The 25071-nt window shown below is 40.6% G+C and overlaps 2 protein-coding genes across 2 annotated transcripts; both read right to left on the reverse strand.

Moving 5' to 3' along the window:
* Positions 1-1387: 1387 nt before the first annotated feature.
* On the reverse strand, positions 1388-15903 carry UBA2 (ubiquitin like modifier activating enzyme 2). Its single transcript, XM_018086436.1, has 16 exons — positions 15738-15903; positions 15427-15497; positions 14244-14308; positions 13668-13768; positions 13401-13522; positions 12655-12722; positions 9726-9847; positions 8839-8938; positions 8130-8290; positions 7402-7495; positions 7192-7304; positions 6572-6727; positions 5937-6033; positions 5275-5380; positions 4359-4495; positions 1388-2709 (listed from the first exon to the last, which is right to left on the reverse strand). Exons 2-16 carry the CDS (start codon positions 15429-15431, stop codon positions 2420-2422), a joined length of 1737 nt encoding a protein of 578 aa, XP_017941925.1. The 5' UTR covers positions 15432-15497; positions 15738-15903; the 3' UTR covers positions 1388-2419.
* A 4269-nt stretch (positions 15904-20172) lies between these two features.
* PDCD2L (programmed cell death 2 like) lies at positions 20173-24279 on the reverse strand (the record flags this gene model as incomplete). The annotated part of the gene is made up of 4 exons (XM_029965568.1): positions 20173-20329; positions 20832-20980; positions 22696-22809; positions 23843-24279. Coding segments are annotated over 4 exons (831 nt in total), but the record flags the coding sequence as incomplete, so codon positions are not given.
* Between the last annotated feature and the right edge of the window lie 792 nt (positions 24280-25071).

Genomic DNA, 25071 nt, shown 5'->3' on the forward strand with positions numbered 1-25071 from the left:
ATAAATGCTTCAATTTATAATTTTGTCTTCAATTCAGGTTGGAAAATTCTCCATTAACACAGTGTTGGTGACTAATAGCCAATTAAGGACACTCATAGTCCAGCAGTTCTGAAAAGCAGCTTTTCACTGAGCACAGCAGCAGTTTGCATTTCAGTAAAAATCAGACCCTTCCATGTTAAAGGAGGATCTGGAGCATTTTCTGGCCATGTAACTCCTTCCTGCCCAGACACAAGGGGCACCACGACATCTGAACACATCCCCAGGGGAATTCACCCCTGTGCAGGTGAGTTTTCCTGTCATGCTGCAACCCAAAAGATGATACATTGTTAAAATTACTTAATGCTTCTCTAAAACTTCCTCTCACCAGCATCATAAGAACAATTAATAACTTAAGGAGTAGAAACCAGTGAGACTGAATAGAACCCCCCCAGTTTTTCACCTCCCCCAAAATCTGTCAGTGATGAGTATTTTGATTCAGCTCATACACCACTGCCAAGTCATGAGCACTCTCAATTTCAGTAGTGTTGCCAGAATTATAACCTCTACTGTTAGAATAGTTTTAAAAAGCTAGAAAGCTAAATTTAATCAATACTTTTCTTTTTAATCAAGCTTAAAACCCAAACATGCCAGCCCTAATTTTTGGAAGATGTCATTAGACATTAAATTCTAGTGCTTCAGCTGTTTATGGCAAGAAGTTTTTCATTGTAGCACTGAAAATCCTTCCTGTAATGCCTCTTATTTACAGCTTTACCTCTCAGTCTTTGCTCATGCCAGCCAAGCAGCAGCCAACTCAAAAGGATTTAATTGCACAGTGAAGTATTAGGCCTCCAAACAAGCCACTGCATGACTATTACTGCCTAAAACAAGAAATAAAACATCCATTGCCTCATAGGAGCAGTTCTGCACTGCACTGGCAATCCAACACAATGACTGTCAGAACCAGATGCAGGAACCAAAACCTTTTTTGTTTTTACATTTGCCTTCTGTAATGTTGTTTAAAAGTCATTCAATTTGCAAATTGGAACAGAATAAATCTTGCTGCTCAGTTGCTGTGCTCTGCAAGGCCAACTCTGCATACTTACCTCTGAATAGGAGCAGTTTTGGTTCACTAACTGGAAGCTGGAAGATAATTTTGGTACAATGACAGAAATGGCCAATTAATGCATCCTAAGAACCAACACTGATAGTTTAGAGACCTACCAACACCCACAAATGCAGTAGGTTTTAAGATATTGATTCAAAACATTGCACTTTTGTCCTACACAAAGTGTAATGTATAAAAATCAGTGCTTTCTTCTTTCTGAAGGCAGGAGGGGGTGAAAGCATGTGTGTGGTGGTGCAACTGCTTCAGCTGAACAGCCCAATAATTGATTGTCCAAGAAAAAAAAACATTCACAAAAGTTTTATTAAAAAAATTCCCCTTTCACCTCAAACAAGTGAAGCTTAAGTTCTGTACTACTAGGTTATGTTTAGAAAAATGGAAATAATACAGTTATTTTTGAAGGCTATACATTGTAAAATCCCATAAGTCAGCATAATCTTGGACTGTGCAAGCAAATATAGCAAGTATTTCAGATGTTATTTATTTGGTCCATCAGATGTACAGTATAGTAGTAGTATCTGAGTTTACAAAACATCAAATATAAATAACCTGAAACTGTAACAATACACAAAAATTTGCTTCTTACATTGACATACCAGGCAGTACGAGCTGAAAAACTGGAGTAAATTAACAGTTTTACAGTAATGTACACAGTGCCAGCTGATGTTTGAGAACACTGTTAGAACATGGCACTAATTTGCTTTGTTGAATTTTTTTCTTTACTTGTTCAGGGTGTGAAAAATGTTTAGGACTAGGCTAAAAATGTTTTTCTTCAAGCATCTGTGACTGTGTGAATGCTGGAGGTGAAGCCCTCACAACATGGAATAAGGGATAAGTAAATGTGCAGGCAGGCCACTGCTGGGAAACTTCAAAGGTACTCACTGAAAAACTAGAAGTCTAGTTGCTTCAAATCTGGGCATCAGATTTTACTAAACAAGTGGACGTTGTTTTTGCCCTGTTGGATGATACCTAAGAGGTATTTACACAGAAATAACATGCTTTTTCCATGATTGTTTAAGCAAATACTTATCTGTAAGTATTTATAAGCTATGTTTCTATTACATTTAATATATGGAATTAACATGGAAAACATTTCTGGACAAGTCTAGTGACATGGGAGCTTTACCATCAAGAGAAGCAGACACAAATTATTTAAGCCAGTGATTTGGTGTTCACTTTGAACCAAGGCCTTAACATTAGTCTAGTTCTGGACATTTTTCACATCCCAACACCATATGCTGTTACAGTATTACATTATCATGTTGTCAAGGGGCATTTGTGTGTTCAATCAAATGCTCTTGCTCCTGCTCTGCCAGCTCAGCACACGCTCTTGGTGGTGACGTACTCGCAGCCCTTCTCTTCGAGTTTCCTCTTGTGGCTCCTGTTCTCCTCCTCAGCGTTGCCTGAAGTGCCTTCATCCTCAGAATCCACGATCATCAGGTCGTCCTGGTCCGAGCCCTGCCCCGCACGAGCCCTCTTTGCCCCGCCACACTCACACTGCTGGCCCAGCTTCCTCTTGCGGCTCCTGTTCTCCACCTCATCATCAGCATTGCCCGAAGGACCTTCATCTTCAGAGTCAACAATCACCACATCGTCCTGATCTGGGGCTGCAACACACAGATGGATACTGCAAAGACAGCCTGCCCTCCAACTGATTTTCATACACAACAATAAGCACGTCTCTAATACAAGAAATCCACCTTGGAACATTCTTTATCCCTGTTCTTTGCTATTTGACTGCAAGAGGGTTTTTGATTTCCCTGAAGTGACTATAAAATATAGCTTTCACTGTGTTATTCCTTCTTCACCAAAGGTACGGAAAATATTGCAATAACCCAAGAATTAGGGAAATGCAGAAGAGGAGACTGAGGGGAGACCTCAGTGCAGTTCCAATTGCTGGGCAGGGGCAGAGGAGGGGCAGGGACTGAGCTCTGCTCTGGGGGAACCAGGGACAGGACCAGGGAATGGCTGGAGCTGTGTCAGGGCAGGCTCAGGTTGGATCTCAGCAAAAGGTTCTTCCCCCAGAGGCTGGTTGGGCACTGCCCAGGCTCCCCAGGGCAGTGGGCACAGCCCCAAGGCTGCCAGAGCTCCAGGAGGGTTTGGATGATCCTCTGGGGCACAGGGGGTGACTCTGGGGATGGGCCTGTGCAGGGCCAGGGGTTGGACTGATGGTCCTTGGGGGTCCCTTCCAGCCCAGCATATTTTGTGACTCTGTAACTTGTTCTGCATGCACAAAGCAGAACAATCCCATGCTGCCTGGAGCAGTTTTTGAGAAAAGAACTTTTCCAAACCCCAAGCTGTAGTGCAGCCTCTCCTCTCCATCCACACTCAGTAGAACTCCCAAGAGAGGCCACACTCCATGAGAGAGAACCCACAAAGAAAGGGAGAAGTGGAAGGGTGAGCAGATTTACAGAGCTAGAGGATAACAATGGATAGTATAAAAAGGCAAAATAGAACCAAATGTGAACCTATAAGATATCTAGTGGATTTGGTTTGTTTTTAAGCACAAATTCACTGTAAAAACTAATTTTATGCTATTTTTGTTATTTTTTAATATAATTTGAAATAAATTTTAGCAGTGTTCTTTAAATTTAGTCTCCCCTGAAACAGGAGGCAAATGACTACATACTTGTCTGCTTTAATCTGTCAGGCAAGGGAACAGCATCCCACAGTGTAAACAGAACTATGGATCCCTAACTCACATCTGCCACAGCAAGTCCTTGGATTCATACACTGTCCCTGTCAAACAGTGTGACATTTCCTGTTCATTAGCCTCCACTTCTTAAGCATTCCATGTGCATTTAAGTTAAGCTATTTTGAGTGTGTTCAAAGAAAGTCCACATTAGGAAGGTGATGGTATTTCTTCCTGAGAGCAGAGTCCTTTCTGTTTAGGGAGAAAGTGATAAATTTGGTTGATTCTTTTTTGTCAAGCAGCAGTGTGACCATGAGTTAGGAAGGGTCTAACTTTATTTAAATCACTGTGCAAATGATGCATTTAAGCTGACACCCCACCAGGCCCTTGCCAGGTAAATAATACAATTTCAAGCTGCATTTGCTGTAAACTTCTGTGCATTTTGTAACAACTGTAAATGTGCATTTTTCTATTTAATATCTCAAGTTATACACAGAGGCAACTTAAATGCCTTTTATTTTGTTTTGGCAAAGTTAAGTCATAAAACTGAAGACAACTACTTTAATTGGACTGCACTGTTGAAAGACTATTTGGTTTAATTAAATACCAAGCCTTGTTATTTACCTGTTGATGTTGAGGGCTGTGCTCCATCATCACTCCCATTGCTGATGTTCCTCGATGGTGGTTCGGATGGTTTAGGGCCAATTCTTTCAGGGGCGTCACCAACAACTTCAAATTCCACATCTTTTTCTAGGTCTTCACTGCAGAAAAAACACATATGCTTTGGAACACCCAGGAGAAAACAAAACCCTGCCTTTTTCACAAAGAAAACATCATTCAAGTATTACAGCACCCTGCAACTATGACAAAAGGAGAAAAACATATCAAAAAAGAGGCAAAGCTGGTCAGTCCTCCTTTGTAATTTGTGCTTTGTCCATTCATAAACACTGTTCCACCCAGGGCCAGGATTTAACATGCTCAGGAGGCAGAAAAATCATTACCTGAGCTCACCTTTCTTCCTTAATGTCCCACTCCTACTCTCCCTGAACATGCAGTGTGTTCATTTACTGTCTATAACGTGTCTGTTACTTATCCAGGGTTAAATACACTCACCAGTTATTTCAAAGTGACTTCTCAACACAGGTAGTCAAGTAGAGGATCTATTACCTCAGGTTTTTTTCCTTTTTAAATTTTGTTTTATTTCAAATGGCAGTTTCTTCCTAGTTGTTTCCCCAAAAGTATATTTGGTTTTGCACTGTGTTTTTATGTTGTGTAATGACAAATTATTCAAAGAAACCTTTCTGATGCTGTTGTAAAAAACCAAAACCACAACAAAAACCCACCCAAAACAAAACCAAACAAAAAGCCTTAAACTCTATAATTTCATAAAAAAACCCCAACAATTCCTCTTTTACCTCTACATTTGCTTTCAGCAGCTTAGTCTCGGAACTTCGTTCATGTATTTTAAAATTCTGAGTGGAAAACCCCTGTGGAACTGTTCTACATACACACATCCCAAATCATTATTTCAGAATCTTACCTATGAAGCACATTGATTAACAGAGTGTAGTCCTGCAGGAAATCATCTGCCTGTAGTCGAGTGCCATTTCGAATTGCAAAGTCTGATAATTTCCTGTGGTTATTTGCTACAAAAACAATAAAACCTGCAGTGTTTACAGCTATTATATAAAGATCCTTTACACCTGAATCAATATGATGAAAGGAATACTCCAGAAGGTTTATGTAAAAACATAAGCTTAGCATTTATGAGCTATATTTAAAGTAAAAGCTGACTTTTAAGCCTGTTAGGAGTTAAAACTACTTATGTTGACTTATTTACCCCTGGTTCAAGCTCTTCACAATTACATTTAGGAACATTTTGGAGACGATATCTGTACTTCAGTAGGGCCTACAAGCATCATAAACAGACCACCCTTTAAGAACCACAAAATGAAGGGGGCTTGCAAACAGGTACCTATTTTGGAGAGGAATCCTGGAAGTACTTCCTGCAGGAAAGCTGGACATGCAGGCCTGCACACAATACCACTGCCTGTTCTCAGGCCACTCAAAACACTTGCAAATCCAGTTCTCTTCAAATACCAGTCTACAGGATGAACACTGCAACATCTGCTATGCACATATTTTGTATGGTTTCTTCCAAGGTTTTGTCTACTCTTATCTAAAAACCTTCAGTACTCATACCTTCTGTTTCTCCTTCTTCTGAAGAGATAAGGATAGTTCCCTTTCCATCATCTATTTGTACATCTGGTGCTACCATAGCAAATTTCTCTTTCAGTATCTGAAAATACAAATATGATTATTTAATCAATATCTGACTTCAACACACTTATAAAAGCAGAACCTTGAATTATGTTGATTTTATTATCCTGGCATCTACTGAAAGCCTATGCTTTTCTTTTTTTTCCACTTCCACGAACAAAATGATTATATTTTTGATGTCTGATATCTCCAGGTTCAGATATGCTGGAAAGTTTTTTAGAATACTTCATAAAACGACAGAATTACAAATCAATTGTGACTACATAACTGCAATGTGGCTACTGAACTATTTGACTGCAATATAAATTTAGTTTGTTGTTGTCAGATATGAATAGGCTTTAAAACCATCAAAAAATTACCAAATGCAAACATTCCTTCACAAGACACAGAACACACATGGGCAAGAAACATCTTGGTTAATCCAGCTCTTCTTGAAGCTGAGAGAAATGTAAATATAAGCAGGTGATGCTCAGTCAAAACACAGTGAACAAAAGCCTACCTTTAAAAATGTACAGTATTAGGATCACAATGAAAGCTGTATCTGACTCGGGATTTACCTTATCCTGGAGTGTTAACACAGTAACTTTGTGCACGTTCAGCTTCACAGTCACTTCTGGCTTACTTGCACACACATAACAGTTCGGGTTTGGTGGATCCAAAGCACAAGGAACCAACAGCTTCTTCCTGGGATTCGGCTGCTTGTTCAGAAAAATCTTGAGGACAAAACAGAAGAAAACAAGTTATTCTGTAAATAACAGCATGTATAAAATCTGCTTTGCTCCAGATTTCTTCTCTCAGTCTCACAGAGTGCGTGTTCCCTGCTTCTCTCTGACATTCCTGCTGGGCAGGAGAAAGTCCTGTCCCAGCCAGTCCTCACTGACCCCTGAGCTGACTGAGCAGCTGTGCCAAACATCTGCAACACGGGACAGCCACATCCAACTGAGGGCACTCTGCTTCCCTCTCCCACCCAGCACCAAATCCTCAGCAAACCACGGCAATTTAATGAGCCTTGACACTGCACTTCTCTTTACATTGTGACTGAAAGTTCTCAGCACCTCCAGAATCTACTGAAGCAACAAGTGAGAGACAGTGAAGCCACATGAGTAAAAAAATGTTAAATGTAACTTTTCAAGAAATAGTAAATAACAAGAAAGGAAAATCTCCTTTTCCCACTTACCGTTCTACACTGGTCTATTTTTCCTGATAAGATCTTCAAACCCTCCAGCACTATCAGACCAGCTATTACTGCATTAGTAGTAGCTATAGCTGGGATAATGTTTCCTGCCATTGCTGCAAAATAAGCAAGAGTATGCAGATTTTAACAGCAAATGAAAACAAGAAGTATAAGTGATTACTTAAATAAAGCAATGTTATATTTTATCCTTACACTTGATATCAAATCTGCTCTTCATATTCATTCCAAAAACATGCATCCTGAGGTTCGCAGCAGAAGTGACAAAATCCATGGAAGAAGGGTCATCCTAACAAGTTAATGCAAAAAGCATTTAAAAGTCAGAATATTCCTTGGAAATAGTTTGCAACACATGGTTCCTAAAACCTTAAAACCAGAAAGCTTTAAAAAAAGTCTGTACACTACTCCAGTTCAAAATCAACATATTTCCCCTTTCAGATGGTGTGCTTAGACAGAGCAGTAATACTTTAAAGACTATGTACAATTCAAAACACACGCATTTTAATAGAAAATTAGACTATTAGAACTAATAAAATGTCTTGTATGTTAAAAAAAAGGCTAAATCCTAAATCTTACAATGTTTTAAACATTTTCAACACTGAAGCAAACAGTTTGAAACATTGAGTGCTTCAGAAAGAAGTATTTTTACTATCTGTTGTAATAATATTTTACTATTTTGCCCCCCCATATTTACAAACTCTTTTTTTATGCCAAAGTTATTTTACATCACAACAGTCAATCCTCACCCTCAGTGAGTTACAAAATACAGAGTGTTTAAAGAATATATCTGTTTATCTGGAAAGTGCTTTCAGTGAGGAAACGCTTTTGTTCTAAGTAGGATTATTTTGGAATGAAACAATGAGCCCAACTCATTTGTGCTACATATGTAGAGACTTTATAGAGTTTATATATGGCAAACTAACTTTATCCCATATAAGTGCTTCTCCATCAGCCTTCTCAGCCAGGTGAAGACTCAGGGTTTTAACACTCTTTGAGAACAGGTCTGCATAGCTCCTGACATTGAGAACCTGCTGATCCTTCAACACTGCAGAGGATTCATTTTGTTGGTCAGATACGTTTTGCTCTTTGGGAAAAAAAAAAAATAAATAAGATCAGCAATATTTATAAATTCCACAGTACTTCTCTCAAATAATTTTCCAATTTCAGCAAAATTAAATATTTTCTAGATTGAAGAACAGTATCCTTAACCTACAGCAGCCCCAACATTTTACAACAAATCTGCATTTAAAATTGCAACAGCAGCTATTGTATCAGTCACCCAGGCATGCACAAATTACAGCAAATGTAAATTTTCAACAAACCTCAGCTTTCAGAGATAAATCTATCAGTGCTTATGGTAAGGTGGCCTAGAATAAGCTGACATGTAACTTTGTTAAATGTGTATTTTCTCCAGCCAATACTGAGTATCTGAAGTAATGACTGCAAAACAGTCTTAGAAAAACCTTTTCTGTACAGAGAAAAATTTGAAATCTTCAGGAATTGCAAAGAATTAATACGTTCTTTATCAGTACTCAACTGTGACAGTAAAAAAAAATATGTACATATCACAGAAGTGCATTAAAAAATAGCAGGTAAAACTTAAAAATACACAGCAGGAGGAGGGACAGTTACCTTGCTTTTGTACCTCAGCCCAGTCCAGTGGCACTGGAGGCTTTCTTTTCCTCCACAGCTTATCCATTGTCAGCAGATATCTAATGTCATCTTTGAAAAGCTAAGAAACATGAAAACAAAATTAAATTAAAGAGGGGGAAAAAAAAGACACACTTTATTTTTACATCTGCTGTGAAACCGGAAAGTCAGGATTAGATTTATGAGGTTTAGATTTTCTCCTTGAAAATATTTTCAACTACATAAAAGTAGATTCTAAAAACTTCTCATCCCCCACTTTCTAACACTCACTGCATTGAGCAGACACAGCTCTGATTAATCTGGGGAGGACTAAAGTGAAAATCAAGAAACAACAGTCCAAACAGGGGGTTCCTGTGCCTACTGAAGCCACCACTACAGCTCTGTGTATGCTCTCCCTGAGACACTCTTACCTACATGCCAATGGCTTTCCAAAGGAAAGTTATCACTATCTATGAACTCATTTTCTGTATTTATCCACTTTCAGTAACTATTTAGAACAAAAACTCCTTAACCAATTCCTGTTTTCTTATGCCAGAGCCTGACTATACACAGAAGATGACTGATGGCTTTTAGGCCCTCACATTGGTTCCCATTATGCCCAGTGACATCTTACAGAAGTCAAACACACTTTTTCATGTTAAAAGCAATTCAAATGGGTTTTTCTCTACAGTATGGCCAAGCTGCTGAAGCCACCTGTACTGATGCACATGGAATGCCAAAAAACGAGCAAACGTTGCAAGAGACCAACATGACAGCAAAATATCACAGAATTGATGGAGAGCATTAAGTGTCTAAGCTGGGTTTTGACTTGACTTTAAAGCACCTCATACACTTCAAATAAAGACATTTATCTGGGATAAAGAAGATACCTTAGTAAAAAGTTTAACTGGATCGTATCCAGTTGATTTAGCCCACTCCTTAGTTGAAACACGTTTAATCTCACCATCTTCATTGGATGCTAGTGCTCTGGCTTCTGCTTCTGCTGGCTCCCCTATTAATGAAGTGATAAGCAATATTTTAATTAAAAATAATTAAAAAAAAAAAAAAGGAAAAGCCCATCCAAATATTTCCCAAGTCAATAATCAAAGTTATGCAGGAACCATAAATTTGCTTTAGTGCACCCAACAAAAGCTGAATTAGACAGAGTGTGCCTGCTCCTGTTTGCCTCTGCAACTCACTGATTTAACTTGATGATACCCAATTCCTTCATTGGCAGAAACAAGGAAAAATTGTTTCCCATTAATTTTCTCCACATAGTGTTGGGATTTCATAAATATCTAACCACCCCCTTTTAGGAGTCTTTTCCTAGCCCAAGAGTCTTAGCTTGGTTAGGACTTGAGAAAAAAAAAGTCAGCTTCCTATCTCTGGTTATTCTTTTACAAAAAAATTCCATATACAGATGCTAATAATTTCTTTCTTTCCCAGTCACATGCAACAATTGCCATCATGATCTCTAGTAAGCAGCAGGTTGATGTTTTCATAAAACTATCTATTAACATCTTGACTGAATGAGAAAAATCAACTCAGAGACCATCACTTTAGATGTAAATTTGTGAACGCTTCCCCCTTTCACCAGTGCTTCATTTGCATTATTTCATATTTATCTGCTTCATGTCTCGTTGCTCAGTCATTCTGTATTGTGAACCTTTCTACCACTTTTTGCAGTTACTCCTCATCTTTATTATTCTGGGTGACTTTGCTTAATCATTGATGCTGAACTGCACACATCTCCCTTGAGACACTCCTCTAATCACCATTTATCTCTAGCATTCAAGCAGTTCAGGATCTTCACCCTTTTTTCTCCCCTTGGGTGCCTATATCCCTCAGGTTCCTCACAACCTGAGTTTTTGAGTCTGGTCCCTGCACATTCAGAATGGTTAAACCAAACAGATCTGCTCCTCCCCAGGTTTATTGGTTTCTGCTCCTCCTCTGCTGGTCCCTTCAAATGACCCCCAGAGCCGTGCAAGGCACGACTTCCCTTTACAAAGGTTGCATTGACTCTTCCCTGACTGTCCTGGTTTTGGCTGGGACAGAGTTAATTTTCTTTCTAGTAGCTGGTCCAGTGCTGTGTTTTGGATTCAAGTAATAATGTTGATCACAGGCTGCTTCAGTTGTTGCCAGGAGGTTACTCTGAGTCAAGGACTTTCCAGTTTCCCACGCTCTGCCAGGGAGCAGGAGCACGAGAAGCTGGGAGGGAGCAGGGCCAGGAGAGCTGAGCTGAACTGGCCACAGGGATATTCCAGAACTCAGCACAAACTGGGGGAGGTGGCTGTGAGGGGCTGGGCACTGGCTGGGCACTGACCAGTCAGCGGGTGCTGAGCAGCTGCATCACTGGTTGGTCTCCAGTTTTATTCCCCCCTCACTCTCTTCATTCCAATTATTACTATCATTGGTATTAGTATTACATCTTTTTTGTTTCCATTGTTAAACTGTTCTTGTCTCAGGCTGTGAGTTTTCCTTTTTGTGTGGTTCTCCTCCCCTGGGCAGGGGCAGCAAGTGAGCACTGCAGGGTGGGAGCTGCCAGCTGGGCACTCACACCCCTTGTGTGACCACAGCAGCACCACTGCAGACATGAGGCTGCCATCACACCTCCTGGAGCTGCCCTGCTATCTCTGCTGAAATAAGTGGCATTGTGTCTGCTACCTTTCAAGTCCTCCAGCAGCTAGTGTTATAAGTTATTTTATATGCCACTCTTTTTAAGACTCACCTATTTCATTCTGCACTTCCTATAGGAACAACCTGTCCAGTGATCCCTATCTGATGTTCAAAGAATTTGAAGAGTCAGAGGATCCTCTGAGCTTCCCCTCCAAAAGTCCATTTATCTATCAAAGGATCCAAAAGAAGCAACCAACAATGATGCTTATCCACCTCACAGTAACTATGATTACTGTTCTTACAGAAAAATACTGAACAGCTACAAAAACGTCACTCAAAATGGGCATATTCTTCATGTAGATTAATGCTGAAATGTTGAAGGCTAGAAGAGCTCAAACAATCCCTGTAATTCCTTGCAATCCCTCAGCTAAAAATGGAAAAAGCAATGACTACAAATATCACTCAGTCCTCTGTTCAGAAGAAAAGCTCTCCAGATGCAGGGAAGGAAAGGCTCCATCACTTCCAAATATGTAAGGGAAAAAAGATCACCCTGCAAAGATCAGTGATATTTCATTTGCACTTCAAGCTCACTTTTCACTTTAAATTCCTGGGCACATGGGGAAAACCATCTGCTGCAGAGGGAGCAGGAGACTCCAAACATACAAAAAGCTATTATCTCTCTCATATCTTACACCTGGATGTGGAACTGGAACTTTAGGAATAGTGAGTGCATTGATTGTGTTCCTCACAGCTGCTCTCTCTGAGCACAGTGACCCACTGCACACCCTGCTCTGAAGGGACCATTCAATAATGTTTCAGGCTGCCCACAAGGGCTGCAGTTCTGACAGGTGAAGCTATTAAACTATTGTCACTTCGAAGAGTATTTTTTACACATTCCTCATGAAAAAAACCTCTGGTAGGCAGCACAGATTGACTTACCTAACACACACTGAAATTGTTTCAAAGATCTAATAAGAGGCGAAAGGAGAGAAGTGAATTATGCACAGTGTAGATCACAGTCTGTAAGGGAGACTACAGCTAACACCCCCCAAACTCTTGTTGTCCAAGGGTACAGGAAATAGAATCCTCTTAAAAGAAAATGGAGCTGAACTCTAATCTGAAGAAACGTAGAGAAACAAGTCATAATCTCTGCAATAGAACATTTCAGTAACGGGGTAAGATACCAGCTTATATCACACTCACAGGCAGCTTCAGGGTCAGCTCTGTCAGGGGAGACTTCTTGATCAGCATCTTCTTCTCCAAACAACTGGCTACAGAATATTAAGAACAACAACACAACACTAGAATTTCAGCACACTGGTTAAGACTGAAGTATTTGCTAATGAATATATATCCACTTGAGGATTCTTGCTGTCAGACTGCCGCTTCATATATTGCTTTTTAAACTTTTGGGATTCATCACATGTGGACTTAACGCTGACAACACCAAATGCTCAATACAAAAATGAATTTAGCAGAAGAGTTCACTCAATAATTCACCCAGCTTTATATTTAGACTGCAGAACTGAAGGCATTTTTAGAACCTGTGGGATATCCAAGATTCCAACAAACTTTACACTTGTTAGTACATGCACTAAACTGAAAAATGTGCTCAACTCCACACAAAGATGAAAAATAAAGTAACCTCAACCTACACTGCTGTGCCAAACTACTCTGCCATTACTTTTTGTGATATTAAAACAAGGTCTAATTGACCTTCCATCTTTACATTAAAAGAAAAAAAATAACCACCCCAAAACCCAGGTCAAGGAACTGGAGGTTTTCACTGTAATTTAAATTTAAAGTTTATAATGTAAAATTAATCTAAAACCCATTACAATTTATTTAAAAAAAGTGTGTCCATTTTATGTCTCTGTCTGTAGGTTTAGAAACCAGAAGAATGAACCACAGTACCTTTTTTCTTCTTCTTAAAAAAAAAAATCACTTACTTGAACAAATACTTAGCCCACACAATGCAGTGGATGGGTTCTGAGGGCGTATTTCGGATTGTGCAGCCTGGAAAAGTCTTCTGAGTTGGTTTAGGCTGACATTCATAACATTCTGTCACTCCCTGGGGAAAAATGAAGTATTTACTTGTCACACTGAGCAGGCTGCTGATAGTGTAAGCTATTAACAGATGAACTGTAACTCTATCTCTAAACAGCCAACTCCCTGTTGTCCAAAATAGCAGTGACAAGAGTAACACACAGGCTAACCTTTTTGATAACTGTTACTTGTCCAAGGTAGCCTGCAGTTCCACTCTCTATAAGAGGAATATCAGCAGCCAGACACATCCTGTTCACGTGGTTACGGGCAGCTGCAAATCAAGAGTTTTTAAAGAAAAAAAGTGAATAATTAGGGGAAAAAAAGTTTCACTTCTCCAAATTCAAACTAGTTTTCTATGCAAACATTGATCCTTAATCTGCCTTGTTTCATTACAGAGCACTACACCATTTTCACAAAGTCCGTTTTCCCATTAAGACAAGATATATTTACATTATTAAACACAGCAACTCAACTGAATAAAGCTACATATGTACCCACAAAGCTACATGGGCACCCACAACACTCATCAGTTCCCAGAAAGCAGCAATGTAGCAGATCATGTTTATTTTCAAAGCACCTGTAGGAGCACTAAGTGCCCTTCAAGTTGCCAGCAAAGCACACAAGGCTCAGCCCAACTACAGGTGGGTTAAGAGGATACTTGTGATTGAACCTAAGAGAGGAACAGTTACAGTTGTGTCTCTAAGAACACCAACATCTCCCAGTATAAAGCACAGTGCAAACTTCACCTCTGTTATCCAGAGCATTCATAACCAAGGTGAACTGGCGGAAGAACTCAACGTTATAGTCAGGGCTGAGGGAGAGAAAAACAGCACTTGAAATGGCACAGCAAACTTGGGGCATTATCCACAACAGAAACTCTGCACATGCAAGGGCTGGACTGATGTCCATGTGATAAATTACATGTATTACAAATTTGGCTAGGCTTTAACTGCCCCATTTGTCTCCTGCCCCTTTTAAAGCTGGGTGACAGCCTGAATTTTATGCTGCTGGAAGGAAGCTACTGCAATTAGTACTAATTTGACCAATGAAACGGGCAGACAAGGAAAAGTGATTAAACTACTCTGACCTAATGAGTAAATTGGCTGAGCTGTGGTAACTGACCTTAAAAACCATCAGCTGTGGCTAAAACATGCACACTGTAATTACCACAGCTCATCAGACTGTGGATAATTCATTACACTGAGATAGCTCCACAGCTCTGACTGTGCCTCCAGGAGCCAAGACTGAGATTTGAAATCCTGACACTTCAGCATCTTTACACTGCATTTCTCTGATTTAAAGAAGAAGGTGGGAAAGAAGGGATGGTAAAGAGGAAACAGCATTAACAGTTTTACTGTTTCAGGGGAAGGATGCAGTGAGTCAGTGTTTCTGGCTAACTGTAACATCAGAGTTCAAACCTCTGTGTTACAGAATATCCATTTTTTAGAAACTGGACAAATAGAAATTAAAACATGGGAAACAGCTAATGAAAATCTACATATTCTTGTACTCTATTCACTGATTGCAGCTCACAAAGACTAAATTTTAACAGTTTGGGGCATATATAAACAACAGTTACCTACACACACACGAAAAGAACTTAATTTTTTTAATTGCAGACTCAACATTTGCATTTCTTTTAATTTAATTATTGCTCAAGACATCAGGGCATTCTTACAGTGTGGACTCTTATATGGCAAATGTTGCTAATAAAATGAAAAACAGACACAAGCAAATGACTACAGCTTACTACCAGAGCTTAAAACTCATGCAAAATCCACACTCAGGTGTGTGGCAGGCTCACATTTACAGCTGTTTCTCCTTACTGAGGAAGCTTTGTAAAATACTTTAAAGCACACCACTGTAGCATTTAAATAACACAGTACTTGCAAATCAAAACATGGAATTAGAGCTTAAAACCAAACATACTTCATGATGCTATCATGGTAAGCTATAATATTAGCTTCTGGACAAAACTGTAACACGCTTTCCTTGGCAACCTAGAAACAAAACAAAAAAAAAGAAAACAAAAAAAACACTTATTATTTCTTCCTTCCCTCTAAAGACAGACTTGATACCAGTTGAGTATCGAGTAAGTTGGCTACCCTAATGCTGTGGATAGCCATGATAACCAACCAACACTTACCTCTGCACAGCAGAAACTACATTGGGACATGTTTCTAACACTATCCATAAAATAATACTGAGCAAGAAGACTTGAGCTTTGACTTTTTCCTCACCTGTGATTTTGATCTTCCAACATGTTTCTTTTGAAACAGAAACTGCCTGTTGAGATTGCTGACATCAATAGTATCCAAATCAATCTACAAACAAACAAGAGAGGCATTTCACTTCCACGGAAACAGAAGGAACGAAATCATGAACAGAGTTTGAAGGAAAGGTGAGACCAAAATGCAGAAACTTTACAGACCCCTTTTCAGGTGTCAGATCTGCACTAGAGCAACTGGACAGGCACAAGTGATCACCTCATTACCTTCAGGACTCCCACCCTGAACTCTGCTCTGGGCTTCCCCAAGGTGCAGGAAAGGCTGCTCCAAACCAACCAGTTTACAAATGAACATGGCTTTGAGCAACTGCATCACTGAACCAAGGGCTGCATCCCCATCTTACACACACACTGCAGGGCACGAGGTTTACTGGCTGTCACAGGACTAACTGCCCAAGTGCATGTTAAAAAATAATGAAGTTAGCTTACAAAATAAAAATATCCAATCACACAATCAAGGTGTCTAAAAACATACAGCACAGAACACCTGTGGTGTACAACCTCAAAGGATGCCATGTCTGCAATTCCCCTAAAAGCCTTGTTCCTATTTATTAATATATGCACAGGAACAGCAAAAATTCAAATGTCTTTAACCCCCACCACCAGAATTAAGATTTAACTAGAACTCTGACATTTATTCCTAGCTTTGTTACTACTTTTCCTCTAATTAAACAGTTTCTCTGATCAGTGACTCTTTTTAGAAGTCCTCTCCTGTCCTTAACATTTGTAACCAGGAGGAGGGACAGTTTTCCTGAGTATCAGAGATGTTTCTCACAATTCCCACAGATAATGGTGACAAACTCAACACAGCAACACTTTCACTGCACACTCCTCTCAGCCTGACAGTGCAGTGTGAAGGGTAAACATGACACTGAGGGTGTTCTCATACACTTCTCATTTTATGAATTATGAAAAAAACACTTATGGAACATCCTTTGCATGCAAGATCCAAACTCCAAGATAAAAATTCCTGTTTTCTGAAGGGAATATCTTTAATTTAAGGACTAAGCTTTAATATACTAAGAACTGCAATAGCTCAAGAGTTTTATTGAAACACTAAATATAAGCACTTGTGAATGTAGAGCAAACAGAAAAGATACAATGCCTTAGAAATGTATTATAAAGCAGAGATTGTTAAACTCTATCACCCACAGTATCAGAGTAAGTACCCATGGCCTTGTATCTTTTAATGAAAATGGTATTTGCATGAAAACACATTTCTACCTCCTTTCTTTCTCCTGAGACACAGAAAGCTTGTTTAGTCCAAAGCCAAAAAGACCAAGAACCTCAAGGCAAAACAATTAAGGGCAAAACTCTGTTAAAACTTCCACTACCCAGAAAACTTTGAGTATTTTAACTGGGGATGAGGACAAAGGGACACAAAATACCACTGCAAACAGCAAAAACAGGGTAAGGGAGGCAAAGGAAGGTTTTCTCCAGAGAGAAAACTTAGACTATTAGACCTTAACAGAAGCTCCAGTCCAGTTCAAAATGATCAAAATTTAACAGTTCACCTATTAAACAACTTCTACACAGCTACCATTTTAGTCAGCTGGAAGAAAAGGCATCAGAACTTCTTAAGAACATATATCATGTTCTTAATTCAGACCTGGATATTGAGTAAATTCATTTTGTTCTCCATTCCTGAGGACAACAGCCTTTCAACACAGTATATTTAAGTCACATATTTGTGAGTTGTCTGGTATTCAAAACTACCAATTTTTTTAGTATTAATATTTTTTAAAAAAAAATCACAACTTACTTATAAAAATATAAAGTATTTTCAAGTGTTCAGGTTTGTTAGTATTTAACAACCAAGGAAAACCCTCAACAATATCACAAATATTGACAAAAGCAATTTATTCCCCCGATAGCAAATTTCCTCTTTGCCTAATTATTACTTTTTTGCTTTCACCTTGTCTTCTACCCACCCATTCCTTATGTTAATAAACTATTACTGTCCTGCATGAAACACTGACAGCGATATTGTTAAATGAAGACAGCCCTGATCCAACATGTACTTAAGTTAATGGAGTTCAACCAAGTCAGCCTTGAAAGACAATACCAGAACCTAAATTATAATAAGCAAAACAATAAGCAGGAGATTTATGCCTAATGAACAACTGGAAAATCAGGAGCTATTAAACTCTATTGTAATGTTCTGCAGGAGGACACAACTGACTTGGTAAGGTGGGGAAAAAAGGGGGAATACTGCAGAAAATGCAGGTTTCCTCTCTTCTACAGTGTATTTCCCTGCTACAATGTTCAAATTGGAAAGGCTCTAAACAAAAGGGACAATCTGGAATTACTTTTTAAACTTGTAGAATGTGTTTTAAGCGTATCTCAGTGGGAAAGTCTGAGTTGTAGAGATAACACGGCAAACCAGTAGCTGTTGTTCTACGAGCTGATACAGTTCTAGGTACGAGCTGCTCCGCTCAGCCCGTCTGAGCACAACCCCAAACTCCTCCAGGTGTGACTCCTGGGCACACTCGGCAGGACAAAGGTACTCAAGGGAACAGACTGTGCTCCAGCTGGATTTGAAACCATGCGCTGTTCCTCATTTCAGTAAGGAATCGATACAGGTTTGGACACCGGGTAACCGAAGTTCTGCCGACAGCATTTCTCTCTATCCCGTTTCCATCACCCCCCCCACACACACCTGCCCTTCCCACACACTTTCAGATTAATATCTGGAAGCAAAAGTGAAAGCAGGAGCCCGCGGGACGCGCCGTAACCGGATCCCAGCGCTGACGGCTCTACAGCCCGGTATCGGAACACACAATTCCCCTCCCCGCGGGTTTTCCTCGCTCCAGTTCACCCCCGACCACCACGGCACGCCGGCACCGGGCAAAGCCCAGCCTTTCCTGACCCGGCCGGGCAGCGAGGCGACAGCGGGTGTGCGGGGGTTCCCCGGCGCTGCCCGGCGGTCCGGGGGCGGCCGTGCCGTGCCGTGCCGGGGTAGGGGCGCAGCGGCGCGCGGGGCCGGGGCCGGGGGGCGATGGCGCGCAGTGCCGGGCCCTTTGTGGCGCCCCGGCCGGCGGTGCCGCGGCGGCCGGGCCGTCGGGCCGGGCGGGCGGGTCCGGTTCGGACCCGGCTCAACACGCGGCGGGAGCGCAGCGCCGAGCCCGCGCCCTCCAACCGAGCGCCACCCGACGGCTCGGCCTCCGCTCCGGCCCCGCCCGCCGCGCACAACGTAGATTGTTGTCGAAGCCGGTGAGCACCAGGTTCTTGAGCAAGTCTGAGCCGATGCTCGCCGGCCACCACGAGCACCCGCGCTGGGACACCGGCTGGCCAGTCGAAGCGCAGCGGCCCCGACAGCGGCGCCGCGTGCGTTTGTTTTATTTTCCTTGAAGGTGGGGGACACGGCGCGGCCTCCGCGCGCCTCTCACGGCCGGCGCGGGGGGAGTGGGGGGGGGGCCGCCCGTTGCTCCGCCGCCTGCCGCCGGAGGACGAGCGGTAGAAGTGAGCTGGCGCCCCGGGGTTCGAGTCGCTCCCGCCGAACCGCCCCGGCGGTCAGCGAACCCCGTCCGGACTCAGCCGCTGGCAACCCGGCAGGCAACGGCCGGACACAGCGGGAGCACCCACGGAGCGCTCCGGCACACGAGAGCTTTGGCTCGTGTTTGTTTTGAAATAGATTATATTTTAAACATACATATTTCATATATTTATATATTCAATATCACTATATAAGTAATGGTTATATATTTAATATATTTATATAATATAGCTATACATATTATATATTTATATATTAAATAGATTTAGATCATAAATATATTTATGTATTATATTACTATACAGAGAGTTCAAGAAGCATTTGTACAATCCTCTCATGGTGGGATTCTTGGGGTATTTATTCTGTGCAGGGCAAGGAGTTGGACTCGATGATCCTGATGGGTCCTTTCCAACTCAGCATATTCTATGATATTTTTAATCTACTTAACATATTTATATTTAATATTTTTTGTATATTTATTATTATTACTCAGCCTAAGTTAACTAACTCTCCTCTAGAAGTTGATGTCATAAGCTACAATTCTTCCATTGAAAAGTAGCTTTGCAAACACATTCCACCAGTTCAAGCTGTCCTGTTGTTTGTCTGTCTGTGTGTCTCCCCCTCCCCTCATTTTAAGCACACACTTTTACAGCACTAATTTGTGCTGCAGCATTAAACCTGTACAGAATGCTCGAAGGACACTGACTTAAATTACTCCTCCATTCAGTCAATTTAGATACTGCAATTTAGCCCAAACCAACAGGGAATGCCAGAGAAGAATGCAGGCAGTTTAAAATTAAAGCAGCACAACTGGATTGTTGCATTGTTAGACACTTTCCGCTGTAGTTAGGAAAAAATAAAAACCCATAACAAGAAAAAACATCCAACAGACTTTTCATCTATGTAGAGAAATACAATTTATTTAAATAATTTCTGATCTGGGTCTTCTTGTACAAAAATAAATTCTTCAAGAGGTGTTTGGTGATTTGTTGGCCAACAGCTTCTCTCACATGTGTAAACTATAACAGTTCCAAATTCCACTGATAGATCTAAAAACAAAACAACAAAGGCAGGTGAAGGCAAGAAAAGTGACATAGTTGGGGACTATTGCTTACCACTATACTTCAGTCTTTGCAGAAACTATTAATTCAGAAAATATTTCTCATATTCAGTCTCCTATGTACACAGCATTTTCTGATTTTAAACGTTTTAAAGCAAGCTGACTTGGAATTTTTAAAGAGCTCCTTAAGTATCTGCAATCTTATCTGACAATATTTATTATTTTCCAAGGCCTCCTTTAAGAGGCAATAAAGACAAATTACTCCCAGGGTCATGGAATGATCCCTGCTGCAGTTATTAAAGGTCACTGGTGAGCAAGTGAAGGTGCAATCAGAGTACTCCCTTTTGCTCAGCGAAATCTCTAATGGAAACAGTGAATTCTACAGAACATGATCACTGTAGTGAGGCACATCAGTGCCTGTGGGGAAAAAGAAACAATCCAAATACCAAAAAGGTGACAGTTTTGGTATTGACTGAGGCAGAGCTCAGCACCTGAGTCACTCTGGAGCAGGCTGACCAGGGCTGGCATCAGCTGCAACTCAAACACTCTGCTGCTCCCACAGGTGCTGCAGGCTGGAACGCCCTGGCTGATGTTGGCTGGAGGACACGTGATGAACAAAGGCTGCCCACCCCAGGAGTATCTAAGAGAACAAAGGAAGGAACAAATAATTATTTGACAGGAAAACTGACATCTTGGCAACTGTGTTCTGGTTTCACTGCAATCTCTGAACTTGCTTGCAGTAAAAACCATGGTTATGAGTCAGAATCGTTGCCTAAGCTTCAAAAGAGTCATTAACCAAAGAATAAAGATGGGAAGGGGGAAATACTTGGAAGGTCAACACATGGAAAATCTTTAGGAAAGACCTGGTTTTAAGGAGATAAATGCTTTGAATTGACACCTCCAAAATGTGCTGTACTTGACTCATTTAATTAAGGAAACTACACTTTCCTGAAAAGTGGAATCCTAAATAGCAGCAGTAAAAGGTAAGATTCAAGGAAAAGATTCAACACAGAATAGGTCTCAAACCCACTGCAGTTATGGCTCAGAACTGGTGTTTTATTTCTAAGAGATCTCACAGCCTCATAACTAACAGGAAACCCAGACCAAGGATGGTTTCCACTGAACACCAAGCAGGAGATTGTGTGCTTTGCTGAAGCTCAACAAGATCCACAGCCCAGGAGCAATGGGAGTCCAACAGCACTGACATAACCCAGGGAGGGCAAAGGGAGGGCTATGGAAAGATTATAATGAGTGTTATATTAATATTTAAACTTTAAAAAATATTTTTAGTAATATAATATTAGACTTTAACTATTTTAACTATTTTATTATTTATAATTAATATTTTACACCCCAGGGATCACCAGAGGTGATGTTTTAGAATAAAAAATTCCAAGAGCACAATACTGCAAAGTGATAGATCCAGTGAAAAGCTGTAAGAAATGTTACTTGCACTCTGTGTTACTACATCTCCTGTATAACCTTTGGTAGTTAATTAATGAAAGTCCCTAATGTTTCTTATATGTGTAACCAGTCCCTCAGACTTTAGCTCCCATCACAAAGGCATCAGTTGGTTCCACTTGATTCTGGAAACTTGATAAAGCAAAAAGTGCCTTGTCACTACACTGAGCCAGCCTGACCAGCCAGGCAGCTCTGGAACACTTGGTGTGACCCAGGAAAACCTTGTGTATTATCTGCTACTATGAATGACTTATGATTTAATCCCCTTGTTCTGCTCCCATGCAGAATTAACTCCTCTTTTGGGAGAGTAGCTACTCTGAGGTTATGCTGCTTCTGCTCTGGGGAAAGCTCTGGGGATTTACAAGACCTGAAGACTGCAGGGGATCAGCACAAGAAGTTGTTACAGAACTGAAGCTTTTAAACAAGTAATTTCTTAATTCAGTAACATCTCAAGGACTGAGACATTAGAAATTACAAACAGGTTACAAAATTTGACAGGAGGAGGCGGCCTCAGAGACCTGTCCCAACAGCACAGCACTGTTCCACCTTACTTCCCAGACTTCCACCTCAAAACTGTCTCTTGAAAATCTGTGTCTGCATTTCAGTGAGTCTTCGAAGACAGTCTGGGTCTCTTCTCATCAGGTCTTGTGTCAAAAAAGTCTCCCATAACCAGAGCTGGGGCCTCTGATCCTACTTTGCTTCTCATCTACTCAGACTTTGTACAAAACCAGCCCAACCAGGGACTGAAGCCTGACCACACAGCCATGGCAACAACCATAATAAATTTTTTGATGAAGAAATAAAAGTATACATATCTTTCCAATGAAATAGTTTGGTTTGATGTACTAACAATGCGAGTCTACGATCTGTATCTCCCCATTACAACTAGATTACCTTAGAATCTGTTCAGGACACAGAGATATTCTTTTCATAAATTTATGAAACGTGTGGTCCCAGCTTTTGATTTCACTCTTCTCATATTTTTCATTACCACCTTCACCTGCAAAGCTGGAAGAAAACAAGGAAAGAAACAAGATGTCCAATAAAGTTTTCAGTATGACATGCATGTTTTAAATAAGCAATGGTTACTATACACTCACATTAAATTACACTAAGTACACTAAACAAAACTATATGTTAGGAGACAATTCCTATTGGGGCTGCAAGTGAACATTCTGCTTCTGGTTCTTCAGTTTCTGGTGGCTTACAATTACTAACAGTGCTTCAAACTATCCCATGGGATTCAAATCCACCAGCTTTATTCCTTCAAAAAACCCTTTAGTAACTTCTCAAAAGTTTTTCTACTTTTAAAATTATGATGTTGTCTTTTTCAGTTTTGAATCAAACATAATTAAGGTTCTATGATTCTATAAAAGTCAACAAAAAACTCAACAGGAACACCACTGCTGACAAGTGTTCTATGCAGATTCTGCAAGGACAGTAGCTTTAGCTATAAACAAACTCAACATTGTCCACAATTCAGGAAAAGTCAAATGACCTGGATATAAGTGCTCACTGTGACCACCTAAGTTAAACATTTTATTAAGAAAATTTTTTCAGTAACTACATTCAAAAATTGTTTTTCAGACAACCTTTACTAAACCTTCAGGAGTCTTACCATCATGACAGTCTCTAGCCAGAAATCCCTAAATCCCTGAACTCTTAAAAATGCAACTTCAACATAAGAAAAGCTTTAGCCTTGTAAAGAAAAAGTGTCAAATGTCACAATATAAACCCGTGGCACTTAGCACAGATATTGTTTCAGCCACCCTGGTTTGGATCCAGAGATTGACTGTCCTCTGCTCTATCTACAGCCCAAGAACATTCCAACTGCTCAGAAATAGATGCATCTTTGAAAAACTCAAAATTTGACAGAACTGGGTGCACTGTTCTGTTCTTCCAACAAACCAGTGTTCCTGAAGGAGCCAGTTCCAAACAAAATCATTCAGGTTTAGTGACAGTCCCATTTAGATCATCAGTCAGCACACAGGAAACTACACAATTCCTCCAGTTTCACCATGAAATCCAAACCTGTTCTCACCTTTCTGACATCATCTGTTCCAAATCAAGCCCCTCTCTCTGCTGATACTCCTTCAGCAGCTCATCTGCATGGTCTGTATCCAGGAAGCCACTGCAGTCTTCCTCATCCACCACATTAATATAAAAGGGTTGGAAGACAGGAGCAGGACCAGGTGTTTCCATGACCATTTCCTCACTGGCTGCAGGATGTGTGTCCTGGGAACCTGAGCCCTCTGCAGCCTCAGCCAAGCGAAGCTGTTGGAGCTGGGATGCACAGTCCAGCTCTCTGGACAAGGAGCTGCTCACTGCCTCACCTAAGCCCAGCAGGGAGGCACATGCAGGAGGCTCTGCAGCATCACTGACTCCCCAGTCATCTGCCTCCTCACACCAATCCTTTGCAGCAAAGTTTGATCCTTGTTTCTGAGAACCCCCCAAAAAAGGGAAAAGAACATTGTCAAGTCATCCACCCAAAGCACTTCAAATACAGTTTCCTAACAGCTGAGAAAACTGAAACCTTAACCTAGTGCTCAGTGTTATTTCACATATTCTCCTCACAGTGTTACTTCCCATCACACACACACGTTTACTTTTCACATCAGAACAGTTATGGCAAGGAACATCTCACGCTGGAGAATCAGAACAAGAATTCATCAGCTGTTTGAGTGGCCCTTGTCCATCCTGCTGCCATGGCCCTGCCAGCTGGCTGGGGACCTCCAGCTGCAGCACAGTTACTGCCACACAGGTAAGTCCAAGGGTAGAATGTGGAAGCAAGTAATAACAATAATGACACCACCATCATTTTGTCAGAGTAAAGCTCATTTACAGACCAAAATTTCACGTTGCAAATGCCCCAGCTGAATAAACAGTTCCTGCCTGTTTTCACTAATTTGACTGCCACCTGCCTCTTCCAATCTGCTTAAGCCAATATGCAGTTTTTTCTCACAAGTGTATTAACAATAATTCAGTTGGATTAATTAAAACTCAAGACAAATTTTTAAAAAATAAATTTAAATTAGAAAATAAAGAAAACACCTTAAAGGTCTGAACCTAAACAGTATAGCCCAATCATCTGAAGCTGAAAAATGTTTAGTTAGCACCACTAACAAAAGTATTAAATATCAGCTTTGACGATACAATCGAAGTGTGATTTCCACTTTAAAATCATCCTAAGGTAGATCACAGATGTAAGTTAATCTTCTAGTAAACGACGTAGTATGGTATCAAAAATTCTGTGACCGTGAATTCTTCACA

This window comes from Manacus vitellinus, unplaced genomic scaffold (genome assembly GCF_001715985.3).
Source record: "Manacus vitellinus isolate BGI_N305 unplaced genomic scaffold, ASM171598v3 scaffold_10_pilon, whole genome shotgun sequence".
NCBI lineage: Eukaryota > Metazoa > Chordata > Aves > Passeriformes > Pipridae > Manacus > Manacus vitellinus.